Raw genomic sequence first — 17,492 nt, forward strand, 5'->3', positions numbered from 1 at the left:
ATTCATATAAAATCGTGTGACTGTCCAATTGCTTCAGGGTTTGGGTGGTTGCTTGCACCCATGGGTGCTCCAAAATAGGGAATAATGGGCTGGTTCGAATCCCATTATACCTATGAGAAAAAAATAATTTTCAAAAATTCATAAAAAAATTGTACGAGTGTCCGATTGCTTTGGGGTTTGGGTGGCAGGTACCCCTGGGTGCCAGCTACCATCCTACCAATTTTTGGATGTCTGAACCGGTTTGAACCGGTTCGAATCAAACCACCCCCGGTTCGGTTCGAATCCGAACCTGCAGCTCGAACCTGATGGCTGGTTCGGTTCGAATTCGAACCTTCAAACCACCCTGGTTCGAATTCGAACCGGTTCGAATTCAAACCAGTTCGCACATCCCTAGTGACTTATACTCATTAACAAGCCATAGTTGAATGAATAACTTTATTACAATCACAGGTCAGACATAGACACAACCAATTATGCAGCATTCAGATAAGAGATCTATCATACAGCACACCAACAAAGTAAACATTTTATGGCAGGATCTAGCATATAGAAATTACTTGTTGGTTGGCGGACAAGCTGTAGTTGATCCTGGCAGTCAGACGAGTGTATGTGTATGATCCGTGTGTTTCAGATTTCTTGTTTGTCTCATTTGCATATCCCATTTGTAGATATACAGTTGAAAAGTCTTAGGTGCACATTTGGAAAACCTCAATGGGTGGATAAGCCAAAAGAGTGTGCAATACAAGTTGATAGAAGAATAAACATCTCAACATAGGAAGCTGCCTTAGACTGAGCTAGACCATTGGTCCATCTTGGTCAGTATTGTCTAGAGTGACTGGCAGCGGCTTCTCCAAGGTTTCAGGCAGGAGTCTCTCCCAGCCCTACCTGGAAATGCTGCCAGGGATTGAACCTGGGACCTTCTGCATGCAAGCAGTTGCTCTACCACTGAAGTACAGGCCCATCCCCTGAGGGGACTCTCTTACAGTTGACAGCACTCACATGAAGTCATCCATCCAAATACAAACCAGGGCAGACTCTACTTAGCAAAGGGGGAAATTCAGGCTCCCTACTGCATGACCAGTGCCCCTCCCCTTTGCTTTGGTGCCAGGGTACAATGGTGTATAGACCAGGCCAGGGGTTGCCAGCCTTGGGTCCCTAGATGCTGCTGGACTACAACTCCCATAGGCTATTGTTGCTGAGAGATCATGGGAGTTGTAGTCCAACAACAGCTGGGGGCCCAAGGCTGGCAACCCCTGGAACAAGCCATAATTCTGGTTGTTTGCGTTCTTCATCTTTCTCATTGTTCTCCAGTTGCTCCTGTTATCTCTCATTTCCAGCCTCTCCGTACTATAATTCCTGACTCTAATTCTTGTCCAGATGCTGTGGTAACTGAAGGAGGAGAGAACTTCAGTGTAGGCCAGAGACAGCTCTTCTGCTTGGCCAGAGCCTTCGTACGGAAGAGCAGCATCCTCATCATGGATGAAGCCACAGCCTCAATTGATATGGCCACAGTGAGTAATCTACTGACTTCCTGCTGACTCACCCATTCAACTTTTTCTTATGCAACAAGAAATTTCCTAAGATCCCATTTCCTAAGATATTATTCCAAGCCGCGACTTTCAAAACACTCAATGGACTTATTTTCCCTCCCAGTTCAGGAAGCAGGGAAGCGTGGGCCATTACTCTACATTAATATCCAACACTCAAGCATGGAGTGGTAACACATTATTGCTCCCTGGGGCACCCTGTCACTGCATACAGGGTGTCTGCTGGGTAGAAGCAGCTCTTTGCTCTGATGGCTTCAGGGCCAAAGGAGAGGGTCCATCCCCATGGCAGCTAAGAGGGCTAATCTGTGAACTGGAAATGCTGTCCATCCCTGCTTTAGACAGTACCTCCTTGGCTTATCTAGTCACTTCCTGTCCTCTGGTTCAACAGGCTTGTGGTTCCCCATCGCCATAATTTTGCTAAGGGAAGCCATTAATGGAATTTTGTCTTTGTCAGCCCATCTCTTGAATGAATGAATGAATGAATGAATGAATGAATGAATGCCTGATCCATAGACACAGTGACTTACATAGGATGGCACTCATGATGCAGCTGAGTGATCAATTTGTGTGAATGGCTCCTAGGCTGAATTGTCACCAGGACAATGCAAATCCCTGAAAGTAGTGTTGGTGTGGTCAGAATCCATCCACAATGCTTGGATGTGCATTTTCCAAAATACTTATTGCATGGAACTCTACTCTCGTGGTTGCATTCACAAATGGCCATGCATATGAGCTGCAATGTGTAGGAATAAACTGCTATCTCAAAGTGAAACCAATGTTTGTCTTCTTTAGCAGTCATTACCATCAGCCTGGGGCAGTGCCATAGGGATGCTGAGAACAGCCCTGGAGCAAGATCTGAGGTGTCCCCCGCCATTGCCTGCCTTTGCAGTCCCCACCCACCTGCCACTCGTACCACCTGGCCACTCACCCACCATTTGTGCTGCCCAGCCGTTCATCCTGCCACCACTTGCTGGACCGTGATGCAATTTAATGATTTCATTGCACTAGCACAAGCATGCTGCCCCATCTCAACAAGAACATAGGATGTTATTAGACTGCATTGTGGCCTGACAGGGAGGGCAGGCAGATGGCTAGTAAGGGCTGCAAAGGCAGGCAGACCCCATGCCCATTGGGGGCTGGAGCAGGAGGGCACAGAGGGCCATGTACTGCTGCACTACCTTCCCTCTCTATAGCTATGTGCCTGGCTTGAGGCTTAAGCCTTCCTTGTGGATCCTAAACATAGTGGCTGACATCCAGAGCAGCCTACTGGTGGTGCACCAGGAGGACGGGTCTGCACCATGGAAAGCTTCTCTAGCTGTACAGTGTCAGGCGCACAACAGGGGGAGCCAATTTCTGTGGTCTGCACTGCCTCCAGAAATGCTCTGTGTCACCCAAAATGTTGTCCCTGAGGGCTGCACAGCCCTTAGGGACATATTTTCAGGTGACACAGGGGACTTCTGGAGGCAGTGCACTGCAGACCACTGAATTTCACTCTCCCCACACTTGACCTGGGCACAACAGTTGCAGGGAAGCTCTCTATGGCATGGACGCATCTTCCTGAATTACCACCAGGAAGTTGCTCTGGAAACTAGCTGTTATTTGAGATTTGCTGACCTGGGCATTTAGATACTTCAAAGGACATAAGGCACAGTATGCTGTCCAGTGAATAACCATTGCATGCCTTCTTTGCTAGGAAAACATCTTGCAGAAGGTTGTGATGACGGCCTTTGCAGACCGCACTGTTGTAATAATAGCGGTAAGTATCTGGTTCTACAGGGGACCTCTTTCCACATTTTCCTAGTTGGTGGAAAAAACCCACACCTTGTTTTAAATAGATAACAAGTCTGAATAAAAGGAAATAATCATACATCATAGGCTGGTATTTCCCAGAATTCTGAGAGGACTCAGAAACCATCCAAGGAAGTCTCTACCACACAGAAAGCTGTGCAGAATAGATCCTGTGTGTGGATCATTGCCTATGATTATCCTAATACCATGTGAACTGATGCATGCACATGCTCTGGAAAGCTGCAGCCAACTATTTATAAGTGGGTAGTATAATCACATGTGATGGTTCAACATCTGAGATTCACACACTTCTGATTTGAGATTCGCACACTTCCAACTTGGAGGAGAATAAATATAGTTTTCCTAGATTCTTATATGGAGCATCATGTTCATGCTGACTCTGAGATTCCCTCCTCTCAAATTCTCAGCTAAAAATGTACCTAAAATATACATTTATATTTAGCTTCCTTGTTTTTCTTTTTGTCCTTCCTTCCTTTCCTTCCTTCCTTCCTTCCAGCATCGGGTCTCTCAAATCTTGGATGCAGACCTTGTCTTAGTCCTTTCCGATGGTGACCTGGTTGAATGTGATACTGCTGCCAATTTGCTCCTGAAGGCAGATGGCCTTTTCACCACTTTGGTGAAGACCAACAAGTAGATCCTCTTGCCCTAGGACTCTTGCAAGATTCTAGCTTTCTGGTATTTCTGCTTTTATCTCTATCTTCTTTTCTTCTTGGTTCCAGCTCTGAGTGGCCAGTCTTGGTATCTTTTTTTGCCTAGGACACTGGCAGTCTTGATTACTCCAGATGGTAATGCTAGTGGCTGATGTGCTGCACAACACTCCATCTGCCTTGTAACTGAACATGTGCACAGTTGCATGAGCACACTTTCACAAAATGCAAGCTGTGCGCCAACACCGTTGTGCAATGGGTGGCGATGAGTTCCAATGCTCATCCAGTGTACAACTGCATTTGTGCAGTTCTTGCATTTTGCATGAATGTTCTTGCACAGCTGTGTGCACATTCTGCTACATGTCAGATGGAATGTTGCGCAGTATGTCAGCCAGGGATTTTTCTGAACTAAAATTGGGGGGCATATTTCATCCAGAAAGTTGTATGTTGTTGTGTTTTTAAAAAGAGCTCCTGGAACAAAATCCTAAATGGTTTAGGATGTGGTTGTCTCAAGGAGATAGCCCTCCCTGCAAGATCTGAGATCAGTTAATGAGTCTCTGCACAGGGAGCAATGTTTTGGGTGCCAGCTTAGTTTCCCCTGTGTATCGCAATTGCCCTGGAGCCTTCCTCAGGATGCTCATTTGTCTCCCTCTCTGTCCATGTTTTTCAAGCAGACCAAGATAGTCCTCTCCCATGGAGATTGGAGAGATAATTTCTCTCCTGTACTGGTTTTATTCATATTTAACTGTACTGTATGTGCTTTTAGTGGCTGACATCATAAGAAAGTGCTGATGCAGCAGGTTGCATTCCAGATTAAGGATCCAAACTAAAGAAAAAGATCTCCCCTTCCGTTCCCACCTAAAAATATGTCCCTTGGTCTCAGGGACTGAATCCTTAGCCTGGAACACAACATCCAAACTTGGTTCTAGAAGGAAGGATCATGGTATAATTAACAGAAGAAGTAAGCATCTTTTTTAATTGCAGCATCGGGTCCACACCATCTTGACTGCAGACCTGGTCATTGTGATGAAACGAGGGATCATTCTGGAATACGATACTCCCGAGAATCTCCTCGCTCAGGAAGACGGCATCTTTGCCTCTTTTGTTCGGGCTGACATGTGAAAGAGCATGTTCTTTCCTTGACTTTTTAACAACTGTTTTTTCAACATATTAAAAGAGAAAGAGAAAGAGAGAGAAGCTTTTCTATATAATGTAGCGGCACTGCAAACTTTGCCAAGGAGTTTTTGCATTTGTAACTTTTATAAAAATTAAAACCTATTATGTATGCTTCAAAGCAATAAATCCTTCTTCCCCAAAGTTTAGAAAATCTCTCTGTATGTTTTCCTAAACAATTCAGTCCCTTGGCGTAATGAGAGTTGGCATTTTCTGGACGTATTAAGAGCTGAGATTTCCCATTCTGATGAGCAAAAGGATTTACTGCATTTGGCATGGCAGTGGAAATACTGGATGGAGTTATTCGCAGATGGATAAAGGCCATAAAGACTTTCCATCTGGGGGAAGGGGAAAGGGATGGGTGCAATTCAGGATAGGTTGGTTGCTACTACCTCCTGTGGAAAGCAATAGAATAGGGCATGCAGCCTGAGCCTAGGCATGTTTCATCAGAAGTATGTCTCTGTATATTCAGTGGCGTGTACCCCTAAGGAGAGAGGGGCGAGCACCCACTTCTTTAGTCCCCAAATAAACTGAGCTTCTTGAATCTTGCTTAGGTTTTTTTTTGGAGTGTTTGGCATGAACTCTGTAGCAGCTCAGCTCCCCTGTTTTCCAAGCTGCCTCACTACCCAGAATCATCGAAGTTCAGAGTAGGAAGGGACCTTGGAGGTCTTCAAGTCCACCCCCCTGCTCAGTACAGGGAACTGCTACAGCATCCCTGACTTGTGGCTGTCCAGCCTCTGTTTGAAAACCTCCCTTGAAGAAGAGCCAACTACTACTCCATGAGGCAGACTGTTCCACTGTCAAACAGCTCTTACAGTTAGGAAATTCTTCATAATGTCTAGCCTGAACTTGCTTCCTTGTCATTTCAACCCATCGGTTCTAATCCTGCCCTTGGGAGCAATGGAGAACAAGTCTGCTCCTTCTTCTCTGAGATAGCTCTTCAGATATTTGAAGATAGATCACATATTCGTTTAGTCTTCTCTTCTCCAGGCTGAACATACCCAGCTCCCGCACCTGCTCCTCTTATGGCTTGGTTTCCAGACCCTCACTCTCATTGTTGTCCTCCTCTGAATCCATTCCAGTTTCTCAATGTCCTTCTAAAAATGCAGGGCCCAGAACTATACATAGTATCCCAACTGAGGTTTGACCTGCACAGAACAGAGTGGAATGACTACTTCTCATGATTTGGATACTATGCTTGTGCTGATGCAGCCTAAGACTGCATTCGCTCTTTTAGCAGCTGCATCACACCGCTGGCTCATTGTCAACTTGTCCATTAAGACATAGGAACATAGGAAGATGCCATATACTGAGTGAGAGGCAGGATGCCTCTGAGTTGCAGGGGAATAATAGCAGGAGAGAGGGCATGCCCTCAACTCCTGCTGTAGGCTTCCAGTGGCATCTGGTGGATCACTGTGTGAAACAGGATACTGGACTAGAGGGCCTTGGGCCCGATCCAGCAGGGCTGTTCTTATGTTCAGACCATTGGTCCATCAAACTTTTGTCTACGCAGACTAGCAATGGCTTCTCCAACTTTGCAGGCTGGAAGCTCTCTCAGCCCTATTTTGGAGATGCCAGGGAGGGAACCTGGGACCTTCTGCTTTCCCCAGAGTGGCTCCATCCCCTAAGGGGAATATCTTACAGTGTTCACACTTCTAGTCTCTCATTGATATGCAACCAGGGCAGCCCATGCTTAGCAAAGAGGACAAGGCATGCTTGCTACCACAAGACCAGCTCTCCCCCAGCCTAAACCTATACATCTGGTTTTTTTCTCCTCCAAATGCAGGACTTACATTTGCTTCCTTTGAACTTCATTGTGTTGGTTTTGGCCCATTATTCAAGTTTGTCCCAACTGGACTGGATCTTGATTCTGTCTTCTAAGTTGTTCGCAATCCTGCCACTTCCCAGGGTTAGGTCATCTGCAAATGTGATAAGCATCCCCACTATTCCCTCCTCCAAGTTATTTACAAAAATGTTGAACAGCACAGGGCTGAGGACAGAGCCCTGTGGCATTCTACTTGATACTTCCCTGCAGGATGACTTGGAGTCATTAATGAGTTGGGTCTGGTTGTTCAACCATCTGTGAATCTTGACTTTCCTTCTTTCCTTGGCAGTTCACCTCTCCCTCAAAGAAACAAAACTTTCTTTCGGGGAAGAAGGGCTTTTATTACTTATTAACATTTATATTTTTCATTTTAGTCAGAAAAAGAAACATCCCAGCCTGAACAGGAAGTCTATATAGCCCTTCCTGGTGTGGACGGTCAATGGCCAACCTGGAGCTGCTCTTGTCCCTGAGAACCCTTTACTGCCTCAGGCAGAGGTTCTCCAACTTAGGTTACCAGATGTTGTTGGACTACAACTCCCATAATCCCCAGCCACAATAGCCTTTTGGAGTTATAGCCCAACAACAGCAGGTGACCTGAGTGTGAGAACCCCTTCTCTAGATGCTCCAACCTATAGACCAGATGACTCACCACACAGGGCATCTGTGCACAGATCTAGGTTCCGGATTTTAGCCCCAACAGCACCTGACAGTGGCGTCTAGTTCATAACCTCAAGAATCACAACTGAAAACCATAGGCATAAGTTGTGCATGTCACAAATTGCCTCCTCGGCATAAAATGAAAGCAGCACCATCCTCCAATTTCCTTTTGAAAAGCACAAGTCAGAGATCTGCCCCCAAAGTAGACATGGTGTAAAAGCACAATGAGAAATCAGTCTTCCACAACCCATCCAACAACTGCCGCAATTCAACCGCAGCATTCTTATGAGTCTGACTCTCCTTTGCCAAGATTTTGCACTCTCTCTGTCATTCTCTGCAGCAGAGTCAATTATGATTAGCATTTGCTAGCAGATAAGAGGACCTTGACTCTTACAAATGAAAAGCCAGCATGAGAACTATGGCTCAGTCCAAGCCAGTGAAGGATACAAGGAGTAAAGTTGAAAGGAGGACAGTTGGATGGTTAAACAGAACGCCTGTTCACATGACCATTTAGGGGTGGGTTGGAGTGTTAGAGAGCTCCTACACTAAATGCAACCACCATAAAAACAAAACAGTTTTACAGAGTGAAAACAACAATTTTTAAAGTTTTAACATGTTTTTAACGAGAAACCTGAGAAAGCAGATGTGTTCTTCAGGGTAAAAAGATGGAGAAGGCAGACAGAGATGGAGAAGCTCTTATTTTGACAAAGAGTGCATTTCGAAACCCTCGGGCAGCTATAGAAGGCCCAGTCCCAAGTCACCACCAAACGAACCAGTTACAACTGTAACTGTACCTCACCAGAAGATCTCTATAGGCGGCAGCCTTCATGACCAAAAAAGGCACTCTCTTAAATATCCTGGATCCAAGCCACTAATAGCTGCAGTGGTAATAACCAGCACTTAGTATTTTGCTTGGAAACATATCGGCAGCCAGTACCAATGGTGAGGAGAGCTGGCCTTGTGGTAGCAAGCATGACTTGTCCCATTAGCCAAGCAGGGTCCACCCTGGTTGCATATGAATGGGAGACTAGAAGTGTGAGCACTGGAAGATATTCCCCTCAGGGGAAGAGCGGAAGCCCTGGCACCTCCAAAATAGGGCTGAGAGGGATTCCTGCCTGCAACCTTGGAGAAGCCGCTGCCAGTCTGTGAAGACAATACTGAGCTAGATGGACCAATGGTCTGACTCAGTATATGGCAGCTTCCTATGTTCCTATGTACCATTCTTTTAAAATCAGTGTTCTATGGAGTTTTGGGGTTATCCCAGTGACCAGTCTGGTTGCCACATTCTGCATCAGCTACAAAGGCAGTCCCAATTCTGAAGAATGGATGCTGCTGTGTGGGTGGGCAATTTTTGCCAATCTCCCCCAGAAGTCTTCTGTGCAACATGCAGCCCTTTGGGGATATATTTGCATGTTGCACATCACACTTCCATGCAAAGGAGAGATTGGCATAAACTCCCCCACCTGTGCTTCAGGATGCAGCAACATCTGCTGCACACATGAGTCTTTTGGCTTCATGTGTGCAGCTTTAGTCAAGATGTCAGCCAACTACTTTTATAAAAAGAAAGTCAACAACATAGTTAACTACTTTTGTTGTTGGGAATTACTGTATTTTAACTACAAACAAAAATAATTGCTTTCATTTATGCCCTCCAGGACATATTTCTGAGAGGCTAAGAAGGAAAGGAGATGGATGAGCCAGTGTGGTGCAGTGGTTAGAGTGCTGGACTAGGACCGAGGGGACCTGAGTTCGAATCCCCATTCAGCCATGATACTAGCTGGGTGACTCTGGGCCAGTCACTTCTCTCACAGCCTAACCTACTTCACAGGGTTGTTGTGAGGAGAAACCCAAGTATGTAGTACACTGCTCTGGGCTCCTTGGAGAAAGAGCGGGACATAAATGTAAAAATACATAAATACATAAAACCCACCTTTTCCCCATAGCTCCAGCTCTATGATTTAAAACCTATGGTTTAAATCATTAAAGCTTCATATAAAACCAACAGAAATACGAAATCAGTCACGAAAAAGAGAACAGTTGTAGAAAGGCTTTTCAGTTTTGCAGGCCTAATTCTCATACCATGATGGTGTGAGGTTCTGGACAAGCTGTTGGCGGGAGGGCGGGGGGGATGGTTACTTTGAGAACATTTTTTTGCTTTTAGCATTTCTACACATTAGCTTTAAACTCAGTGCCATACGCTCAGTGCCTAGAACATCCTATCTGTGAGTGATACTGTAAAAAATAGTGAGCGATAATAAAAAGTAAAAACGAACCTCTTCCTGAAATAGCCTCACGTTTCATCTTGTTTTTCACTTTTACTTCACAACATTTTTCTTTAAAATTCAACTCGGACACTATAGTGTGGGCAGAGTGCCTGAGTAGAAGAGAGGTCCACTCTTACATTCCAAATGACTGTTTTGCTTGACCTATTTAACCAAGTGCTTTAAAGTTCAACCATGGGGAGGGGGAGCAGTTGTTTTTTTTTAAGTTAGTGAATTACAAAAGTAGTTTAAAACACTTTTTCCAAAATATAGTTAACCAATAGCAAAATCTATTCAGTTCTAGTGATAGTTAACCTTACTTTTTAAATCTGTGTATTTTAAGAGTGCCTTTCTACTACAGTACCCAAAGCTAACTAAGAATGGAATCAGAAGTTGCTATGTTACATAGGAACATAGACGCTTAGAACATAGACGTTTAGAAAGCTGCCTTATACTGAGTCAGACCATTGGTCCACCTAGCTCAGTATGGTCTACACAGACTGGCAGTGGTTTCTCCAAGGTTACAGGCAGGAGCCTCTCTCAGCCCTATTTTGGAGATGCCAGGGAGGGAACTTGGTACCTTCTGCATGCAAGCATGCAGATGCTCTTCCCAGAGCGGCCCCCATCCCAGAAGGGGAATATCTTACAGTTGAATGTAGTCTCCCATTCAAATACAAACCAGGGTGGATCCTGCTTAGCAAAGGGGACCATTCATGCTTGCTACCAGGCAAAGAGCCAGCCAAATGGCAGACTGGGTCTGGCCCCGCCTGGCGGCCCCTCAAGCAACATCTTTGATGGAGGGAGAGAAAGGGAAATAGAGGCTTTCAGGCAGCAAACACTGCCTGAAATGACAGGGCAGAGCTGGCTCAGGGTTCACCAGAGCCTGGGCGGTGGGAGTTTGCTTGGGGCTCTTACGGAGCCCGAGCCACCACCACCACCCCGCAGGCTTCAGCAGCCCTTCCCATTGGCGGCCCGGGTTCTTTGAACCTGTTTGCACAACGGTAGCTCTGCCTCTGCTTCCTACCACAAGGCCAGGCAACCTGGGGGTGAGATTTGGGATGGTCCCCATGGCTGCCACCTGCCACTCACGCTGCTCACATGCTGCACGGTCACCCATCCTGCTCCTTTTTCCAGCCACGCTGAAATCTAATGACATCACTGCACCGGTACAAGCATAGCCCGCAGATCACCGAAATACCTGCCGTCACAATTACAGCATCCATCTCTTCAGAAGAATGCCTGTAACCATGAGTGAGTGATGCTCTGGGTGGGATTTCCGGTGTGCTTCCAAGGTCTGTACACAAGAACAGAGGCACTCTTACCTCTGGACTTTGGGGCCGAGGTCTAGGGCCTCCACAGCCCCCGAGGGCCCCTGAATCCTCTGTAGTCTGTCCCAGGTGGTGTGGTCACCTGGCTGAGCATGATGATGCTTGATTTGCAGTGGGGGTGGGTTTCAAAGGCCTTTAGGTCCAGGCTCCAAAAGTACCTAGGTGCGCCTCTGCACAAAGACAGCAACTGTTAAATAACCTCCGAATAGTGCTTGCGCCTGCATTCATGTTAACAGTTAGCCTGGGTCCAGGCCAGTGCTGTACCTGTGTTCAACATCATGTGTGAATAACTGTACCTGTGTACAGTTCTGTACCTGTGCATACTGTGCACTCAAACTCTGTTCAGGCATTCAAAGAGAATGCCATCGAACACACAGGGCAGAGCTGGAAGCAGGTCAGAAGCCCTGCCCTGCCCTGCCCTTCATGCCGAGAGCAGCGTTCATCAGAAGAAAAGGATCCTGTAAGCATATCTGCCTCCATTTCCACGATCCAGAGACTGGGGTGCCCCAGACTCCCTGATCACAGAGACGGAGACAGACACACTTTACAGCATTCCTCTCTTCAGATGAACGCTGCTCTCAGCATGAAGGGTGGGGCGGGAGAGTGATTGATGGGCTGGGGGCGGGACATCCGTCCCACTTCCAGCCCTGTAAGCATGTTTGATGGTGTTCTCTCTGAATGCCTGAACAGAGTTTGATCGTACACCTGTTCAACAAAATGTCTGAATAGGCCTTAAGTTACAAAGAGTCCATGGTTCAAATCTTGCCTCTTCCATGAATGCATTGGCTGGCCTTGGGCAACCTAGTCTCTCTATGCCGCAGCCTTCCCTCCCCTGCTATAGTAGTCATTGAGGCTATTCACACGATTGTAGAAAATCGGGCTAGCCTTTGCTAGCCCGATTTTCTACAGTCGTGAGAACCACTGGGCTCGGCTGTAAGCCTGGTGGTTCTTGAGTGGGTAACCCACTCAAGTAGCCCACCCCTTAAACCGGGTTTGCGGAGCAAGCACTCTGCAAACCCGTTTGTTTGTTTGTTTAAATTATTGTGAGTAGCCACAGCTCGGCTCCACGGCACGGTTACTCACGGGTAGACCCCCGGAAGGAGGCTGAAAAGCAGCCTCCCGGTTCCGGGGGTCTCCCCAGTATGCCCACACAGGGCATACTGGAGCTTCCGGAGGCTTAGCGGCCCCCGAACTCCCCAGCCCCCGCCGGCTCCGTCATGGAGCCGGCAGTCATGTGGGCAACTGATCCAGCCACCCAGGGCTCCCGCCCTGCTCGTGTGTGGGGAGAGGGGGCTTAGGCTGGGAGGGAGTTTGGCCAGGGAACACTTAGGCCAGGGAACCTACTTACAGAAGACGCCATTCATACAGCCAATGGCATTATTCAGCTGTGCGCCTGCCGATTCGTGCATTAAACGTGTCGTAAAAAAGTAACACTTTGGTGCAGTGCTCAGAATGGCTGAATTTTAGGTACTTCCTGCCACAGTAAAGCTGCTCATCTGGGAAAGCTCCAGGAAATCACAGCAACAGGATCCAGCCCTAGCATTTTCATAATATAGAGACTCTGTCCCTGTGTGCTAGCACTAACACTCTTTAAAAACACAAGAATGATTTGGATCAGCTAGTCCACCTATCAGCCAGATGTCCTTGGGGACTCACAGACAAGCAAACAGCTCAGGGGCGTAGCAAGGTTGGAGTGGGCCCAGAGACAAGATTTTAGGCGGGTGCGTGGCTGGGGGAGTCAGTCATGTGACTTGCCTCTGGGGACCCCCCAAGGCAGTGGGCCCCCAGACAACTGTCTCCCCTTGCCCTATTATAGTTACACCCCTGAAACAGCTTCCTTCTGTTGTTTGTCCCCCAATATCTGGTGTTCAGAGGTACACTGCCTCTGTACATGAAGGTTCAACACAGCAGTCGTGACTAGTAGCTCTTACATGAGATGAGTACGTCAGCAGAGAATCTCATCTATTTTATGCCAATTTTTATGCTCTCCCAAACATAGTTCTATACGGCAGCTGCAATGTGTGCCCTTCTTTTTAGAAAACCCTGGTCGTTGGTGTGGGAAGGGAGGGAGGAGAGAAGCGAAATCAGATTTCCAAGAATGCAAGTTTCCATTAAACAGAAGAAGCCAAGTGGCAGGACTATGCACTTCATCAACTCAGACCAGTGTGGGAAATCATCACAAACACGTGCTTAGTGCTACGTACTGATTAGCTTTGTTTTGTTTTGAAATGATGTTTGGAGCGCATGATTTCTGCCTTTTCCACTGCGTATTTCTCAGGGGGTGCTCCTAGAAAGGCTGATGAGGTAAAGGACTTTTTTATTAGTCCAATGGTTCCTGTAAATGTTCTGCAGTCTTTCAAACTGGAGGCAATGTGATGCACTTCAGATGAAAGCAATCCCTGTTATTATTTCCTTTTTGCACCAGCAACTGTCACAGAATAAAACAAGAAGGCTGGGCACAATTCAGCAAGAGTGAGTCCCAACTAATGGCAAGGCACAAAATAAGACTTAGTTGTGACTGAATCCATTAGAAGCTTTTATTTATTTATTTATTTATTTATTTATTTATTTATTTATTTGATTTTTATACCTCCTTCCGAAATGGCTCAGGGCGGTTTACAATTAAAAACAGAAACCATTAAAACCAATAACAATTAAAACAGAAATATACATATGAACACCAATTTAAAAACATCTTAAAAAACAAACTATCAGAACAATTAAAACCCTGAAAACCAGGTTAGCATTAATGCTGTTTTAGCAACAGCAACTGAATGGAGCCTCCATGTTCAGGAACAGTGAATCCAGAAAGGGTCACAGGAAAAAATACTGGGGATGTGGAAGTGTTGAGCACAGAAAAGGCAAAGCTTATTCCTGGGGTATGAACTTTGCCCCACATGTTACATTTCTGAAGAAGAAAAAGCAGTAGATTTCCCATTAATGCTCCCAGCCTAAAGATATTTTCTTTAAAGCAAGTCCGATTGATTTTGCTGCAGTTAAGTTTCAATTCAGCGTGCCTAAGTTTGCATGTGTGTATGTTTCTAATTAGTGAATAGTCAGGCAAGACCAAAGGTAGTTCCAGGGGGTGTCAAGGGGGATGGGGGCAAGTGCCCCTTCAGACAAATAATCCCCCCACCAGTGTTATCTCTATTTTTTTTTTTCATCTGTGTGAGGAATGAGTTCTGTCCTGGGCAGCAGTATCAAGGCAGTGTGTGCAAACAAGCATTCAGAGTGAGGCCTTCCTGATCCCACCTGAGCAGGATCTAAAATTAACCGAGCGGACATCAAAAAATGTGTGAGTGTGTGCACATGAGCATGCCTTAGAGGGAACACTGCCCCCCCCGCCCCTCCCTTTCTGTTTCAGAAATTTAACATGCAGGACAAAGCTTGCCAGCCAAGTAATGCACTTTGCCCCTTCTGTTCCCCCGCCCCGGCAATTTTTTTTCCTAGAGCTGTCCTGTGCAAGACTTGTTTCACTTTCACTCCAGAAGTGGGATTTCCCCTGCCCATGCTTGCATGCAGGCAGAAATTCAACATTTCAATATATAATAGGCCATTCAATTTGATTAAGTGCTGTCAAGTAGGAGTTGACTCTTAGTGACCACATAGATAGATTCTCTCCAGGATGATCTGTCCAACTTGGCCTTTAAGGTCTCTCAGTGGTGCATTCATTGCTGTCGTCATCAAGTCCATCCACCTTGCTGCTGGTCATCCTCTTCTCTTTCCTTCAACTTTTCCCAGCATTATAGATTTCTCAAGTGAGCTGAGTGTTCGCATAATATATCCAAAGTATGATAGTTTTATTCTGATCATTTGTGCCTCGAGTGAAGATTCTGGATTGATTTGTTCTATGATCCATTTGTTTGGTTTCCTGGCTGTCCATGGTATCCTCAAAAGTCTTCTCCAGCGCCAAAATTCAAAAGCGTAAATACTTTTTCTTTTCCATAATAATGTTCAAATAAGCCAGTCTAAAACCAACAAGCCTATAAAAAGATGCCCTCACCTCTGTTCCCAAGTACCACCTCGTAGCGTGTAGAAATTTCCTTTCCTGGCTCAGGTCAGTCAATGAATAAACTAGCTGAACCTGTTTTAACCAGCTTAGCAGCCTTCTCAGTCAACTAGCTCAGGAACGACTTCTATCATCAATGAGTCATTTCTGCAGCGTGCTCAAAGAACCTACCTACAAATGATTAAAAATCCTTACCTTTCAAAACCCAGAAAGCTAAGAAAAAGATTCTGGCAAACCCAGAGGTTCTGGTAGGTTACTGCTCCCACCAGATCTCTTTTACAGGCTACTCTGAATGGGCAATGGAGTGATCAAAGATCCCCATTCGCCTTTTCCTCCTTGCTAACAAGCAAGTGTATAAATCCAATTGTTCTCCCAGGTGTCTGCCTGCACATGGAGTTAATTGTAAATTTGGCCAAGCTCTCATTGAGACATGTTTTGCACCAGAGAAATCCCCCTTCTAGCTCCACCTTCTCCTGCTGGGTTAATAACCAACCCTTGGAGGCTTGTAAAAAGTAAAGAGCAGGGGGTGGGGAAAATACTTTTTATTATAATTACAACAGACTAGTTCCGCCTGAGGCTTTTAGCTTTATAGATACACTTAAACATGTTTAACTTGGTTACAAGAATGCTTCAATACATCTTGCTGGATCTAAGGTGGCACACTTGGAAATCTTAGTTACTTCATTGCAAAGAACAGATATTTAGGAAAATGCAAAGCAACACACACAAAGAAATATAAATTCCTGACGTGAAGTCTGACTAAACAAGCTTTTCCTTACACTAAATTCCCGAAGCCAAAGCCCTGGCTTCCTGTGCTTGAACTCACCGAACTCCTGATGAGAATCAAGCCTCCTGCAAGCCTATCTTACAAGGATCTACAGTCATCCTGCAGCAGCAGCAGCAAATTCCATTGCTGCATGTCCTCCTCCATGCTCCCAGCACAGACTTCAGGCTAGTCCACACTCTCAAGACTTCCTTTCTTGTTCCCAGAATTCCCCACTGCGGCTCTCAAGTCCCACCCACCTGGTGGACTGATTTATTGAGCCCTCAACCACCAGCCTGTCAGTCAAGACAAGGGTTCACTTCCTGTTAACCCTCTAGAGGGTGAGGAGGCTGGTCACTACACCCCTCTTCCCTACCATGAATTCTCCTATCTTTCTCAGACACTTATGCACAGGCTAGATGGGTAGCTGCTGCAACAGGGCAGGGTAGACTGTGGTGGAAGTCACTTGTGTGCCTAGAAAGGCTCTTCCCCTGGGAAAGCAGGTAAGAGTCAAAAGCATCTGGTGGGGAGGGAGTGCTACGGATCCTCTCCCACAAAAGGAGCAGGGAGGAGGCTACAGGGGAGAACTGAAGGTAAGTGGCTTGGAAGGGGGCTTATAAACTATAATCCTGCTTCAGTTTGCCCCCACTCCAGTCTCTCACTGATAGTTGGCCGTGAGCTGATTGGGAATTGCTCTCGCTCGCTTGCTCGCTCTCTGCTGACACCCTGACTAATGAAGTACTGGTGCTATGTGAGATAAGAACATAAGAAGAGCCTTGATGGATCAGACCCAAGGCCTACCTAATCCAGCATCCTGTTTCCCACAGTGGCCCACCAGATGCCTCCGGGAAGCCACCCAACCAGGAGATGAAGGCATGCCCCCTCTCCTGCTTTTGCTCCCCTGCAGCTGGTATTTGGAGGAACACTAGTACTGCTGCTGCTTTCAACTAATGAAGCACCAACACTCGCACATGGGCAGAGGGGGCAAATTCCAACAAACTCACCTTCTCCCAGAAGCCCTCTGTGCCACCCAAAAATATGTCCCTGAGGATTGTGCAGCCCTCGGGGACATATTTTTGGGTGGGACAGAGGGTTTCCATTTGAAGGGGAGGTTCTCAAAATTTACTGGTGCTGCTGTGCTGCATTAGTCAGGAACTTCTCAGCAGCAGCATTAGTCAGGATGTGAACCACTGACTGATGAAAATAATGAACTTTCTTTCAAGTAACCACAAGGGTCCAGCAATGGAGAGTGGGGATGAACCATGTGTCTGTGGAGAAGAGGTGTTTGTTCCCCTGTCTGCTGCTGGCTATGAGTGAATTTTTGAATTTCAGATTCTGGAAATTAATAACAGAGGATGTCAGTCATCACCATACCCTGCTTGTGAGCTTCCTGGACTATGTAGATGTTGTCTTATCCACCAGTGAAATCCTTTACAGAGCGGACTCGAAGAAGAAGAAGAAGAGGAGGAGGAC

The 17,492-nt window shown here is 46.2% G+C and overlaps 1 protein-coding gene across 8 annotated transcripts in view; it reads left to right on the forward strand.

Annotated features, from left to right (window-relative positions):
• ABCC9 (ATP binding cassette subfamily C member 9) overlaps positions 1 to 5,720 on the forward strand; it is a 108,762-nt gene extending 103,042 nt beyond the window's left edge. For 6 of the 8 annotated variants that reach the window (XM_053257770.1, XM_053257776.1, XM_053257775.1 and 3 more), the window contains 4 exons: positions 1,378 to 1,511; positions 3,241 to 3,303; positions 3,853 to 4,031; positions 4,988 to 5,125. In XM_053257770.1, the coding sequence (XP_053113745.1) occupies positions 1,378 to 1,511; positions 3,241 to 3,303; positions 3,853 to 3,990 (335 nt within the window). In that variant the 3' untranslated portion in view covers positions 3,991 to 4,031; positions 4,988 to 5,125. Of the gene's footprint in view, positions 1 to 1,377; positions 1,512 to 3,240; positions 3,304 to 3,852; positions 4,032 to 4,987 lie in introns of all 8 variants that reach the window. The other 2 variants (XM_053257771.1, XM_053257778.1) reach the window with 1 other exon arrangement.
• Positions 5,721 to 17,492: the final 11,772 nt, after the last annotated feature.

This window comes from Hemicordylus capensis, chromosome 5, assembly GCF_027244095.1.
Source record: "Hemicordylus capensis ecotype Gifberg chromosome 5, rHemCap1.1.pri, whole genome shotgun sequence".
NCBI classification, from domain to species: Eukaryota; Metazoa; Chordata; class Lepidosauria; order Squamata; family Cordylidae; genus Hemicordylus; species Hemicordylus capensis.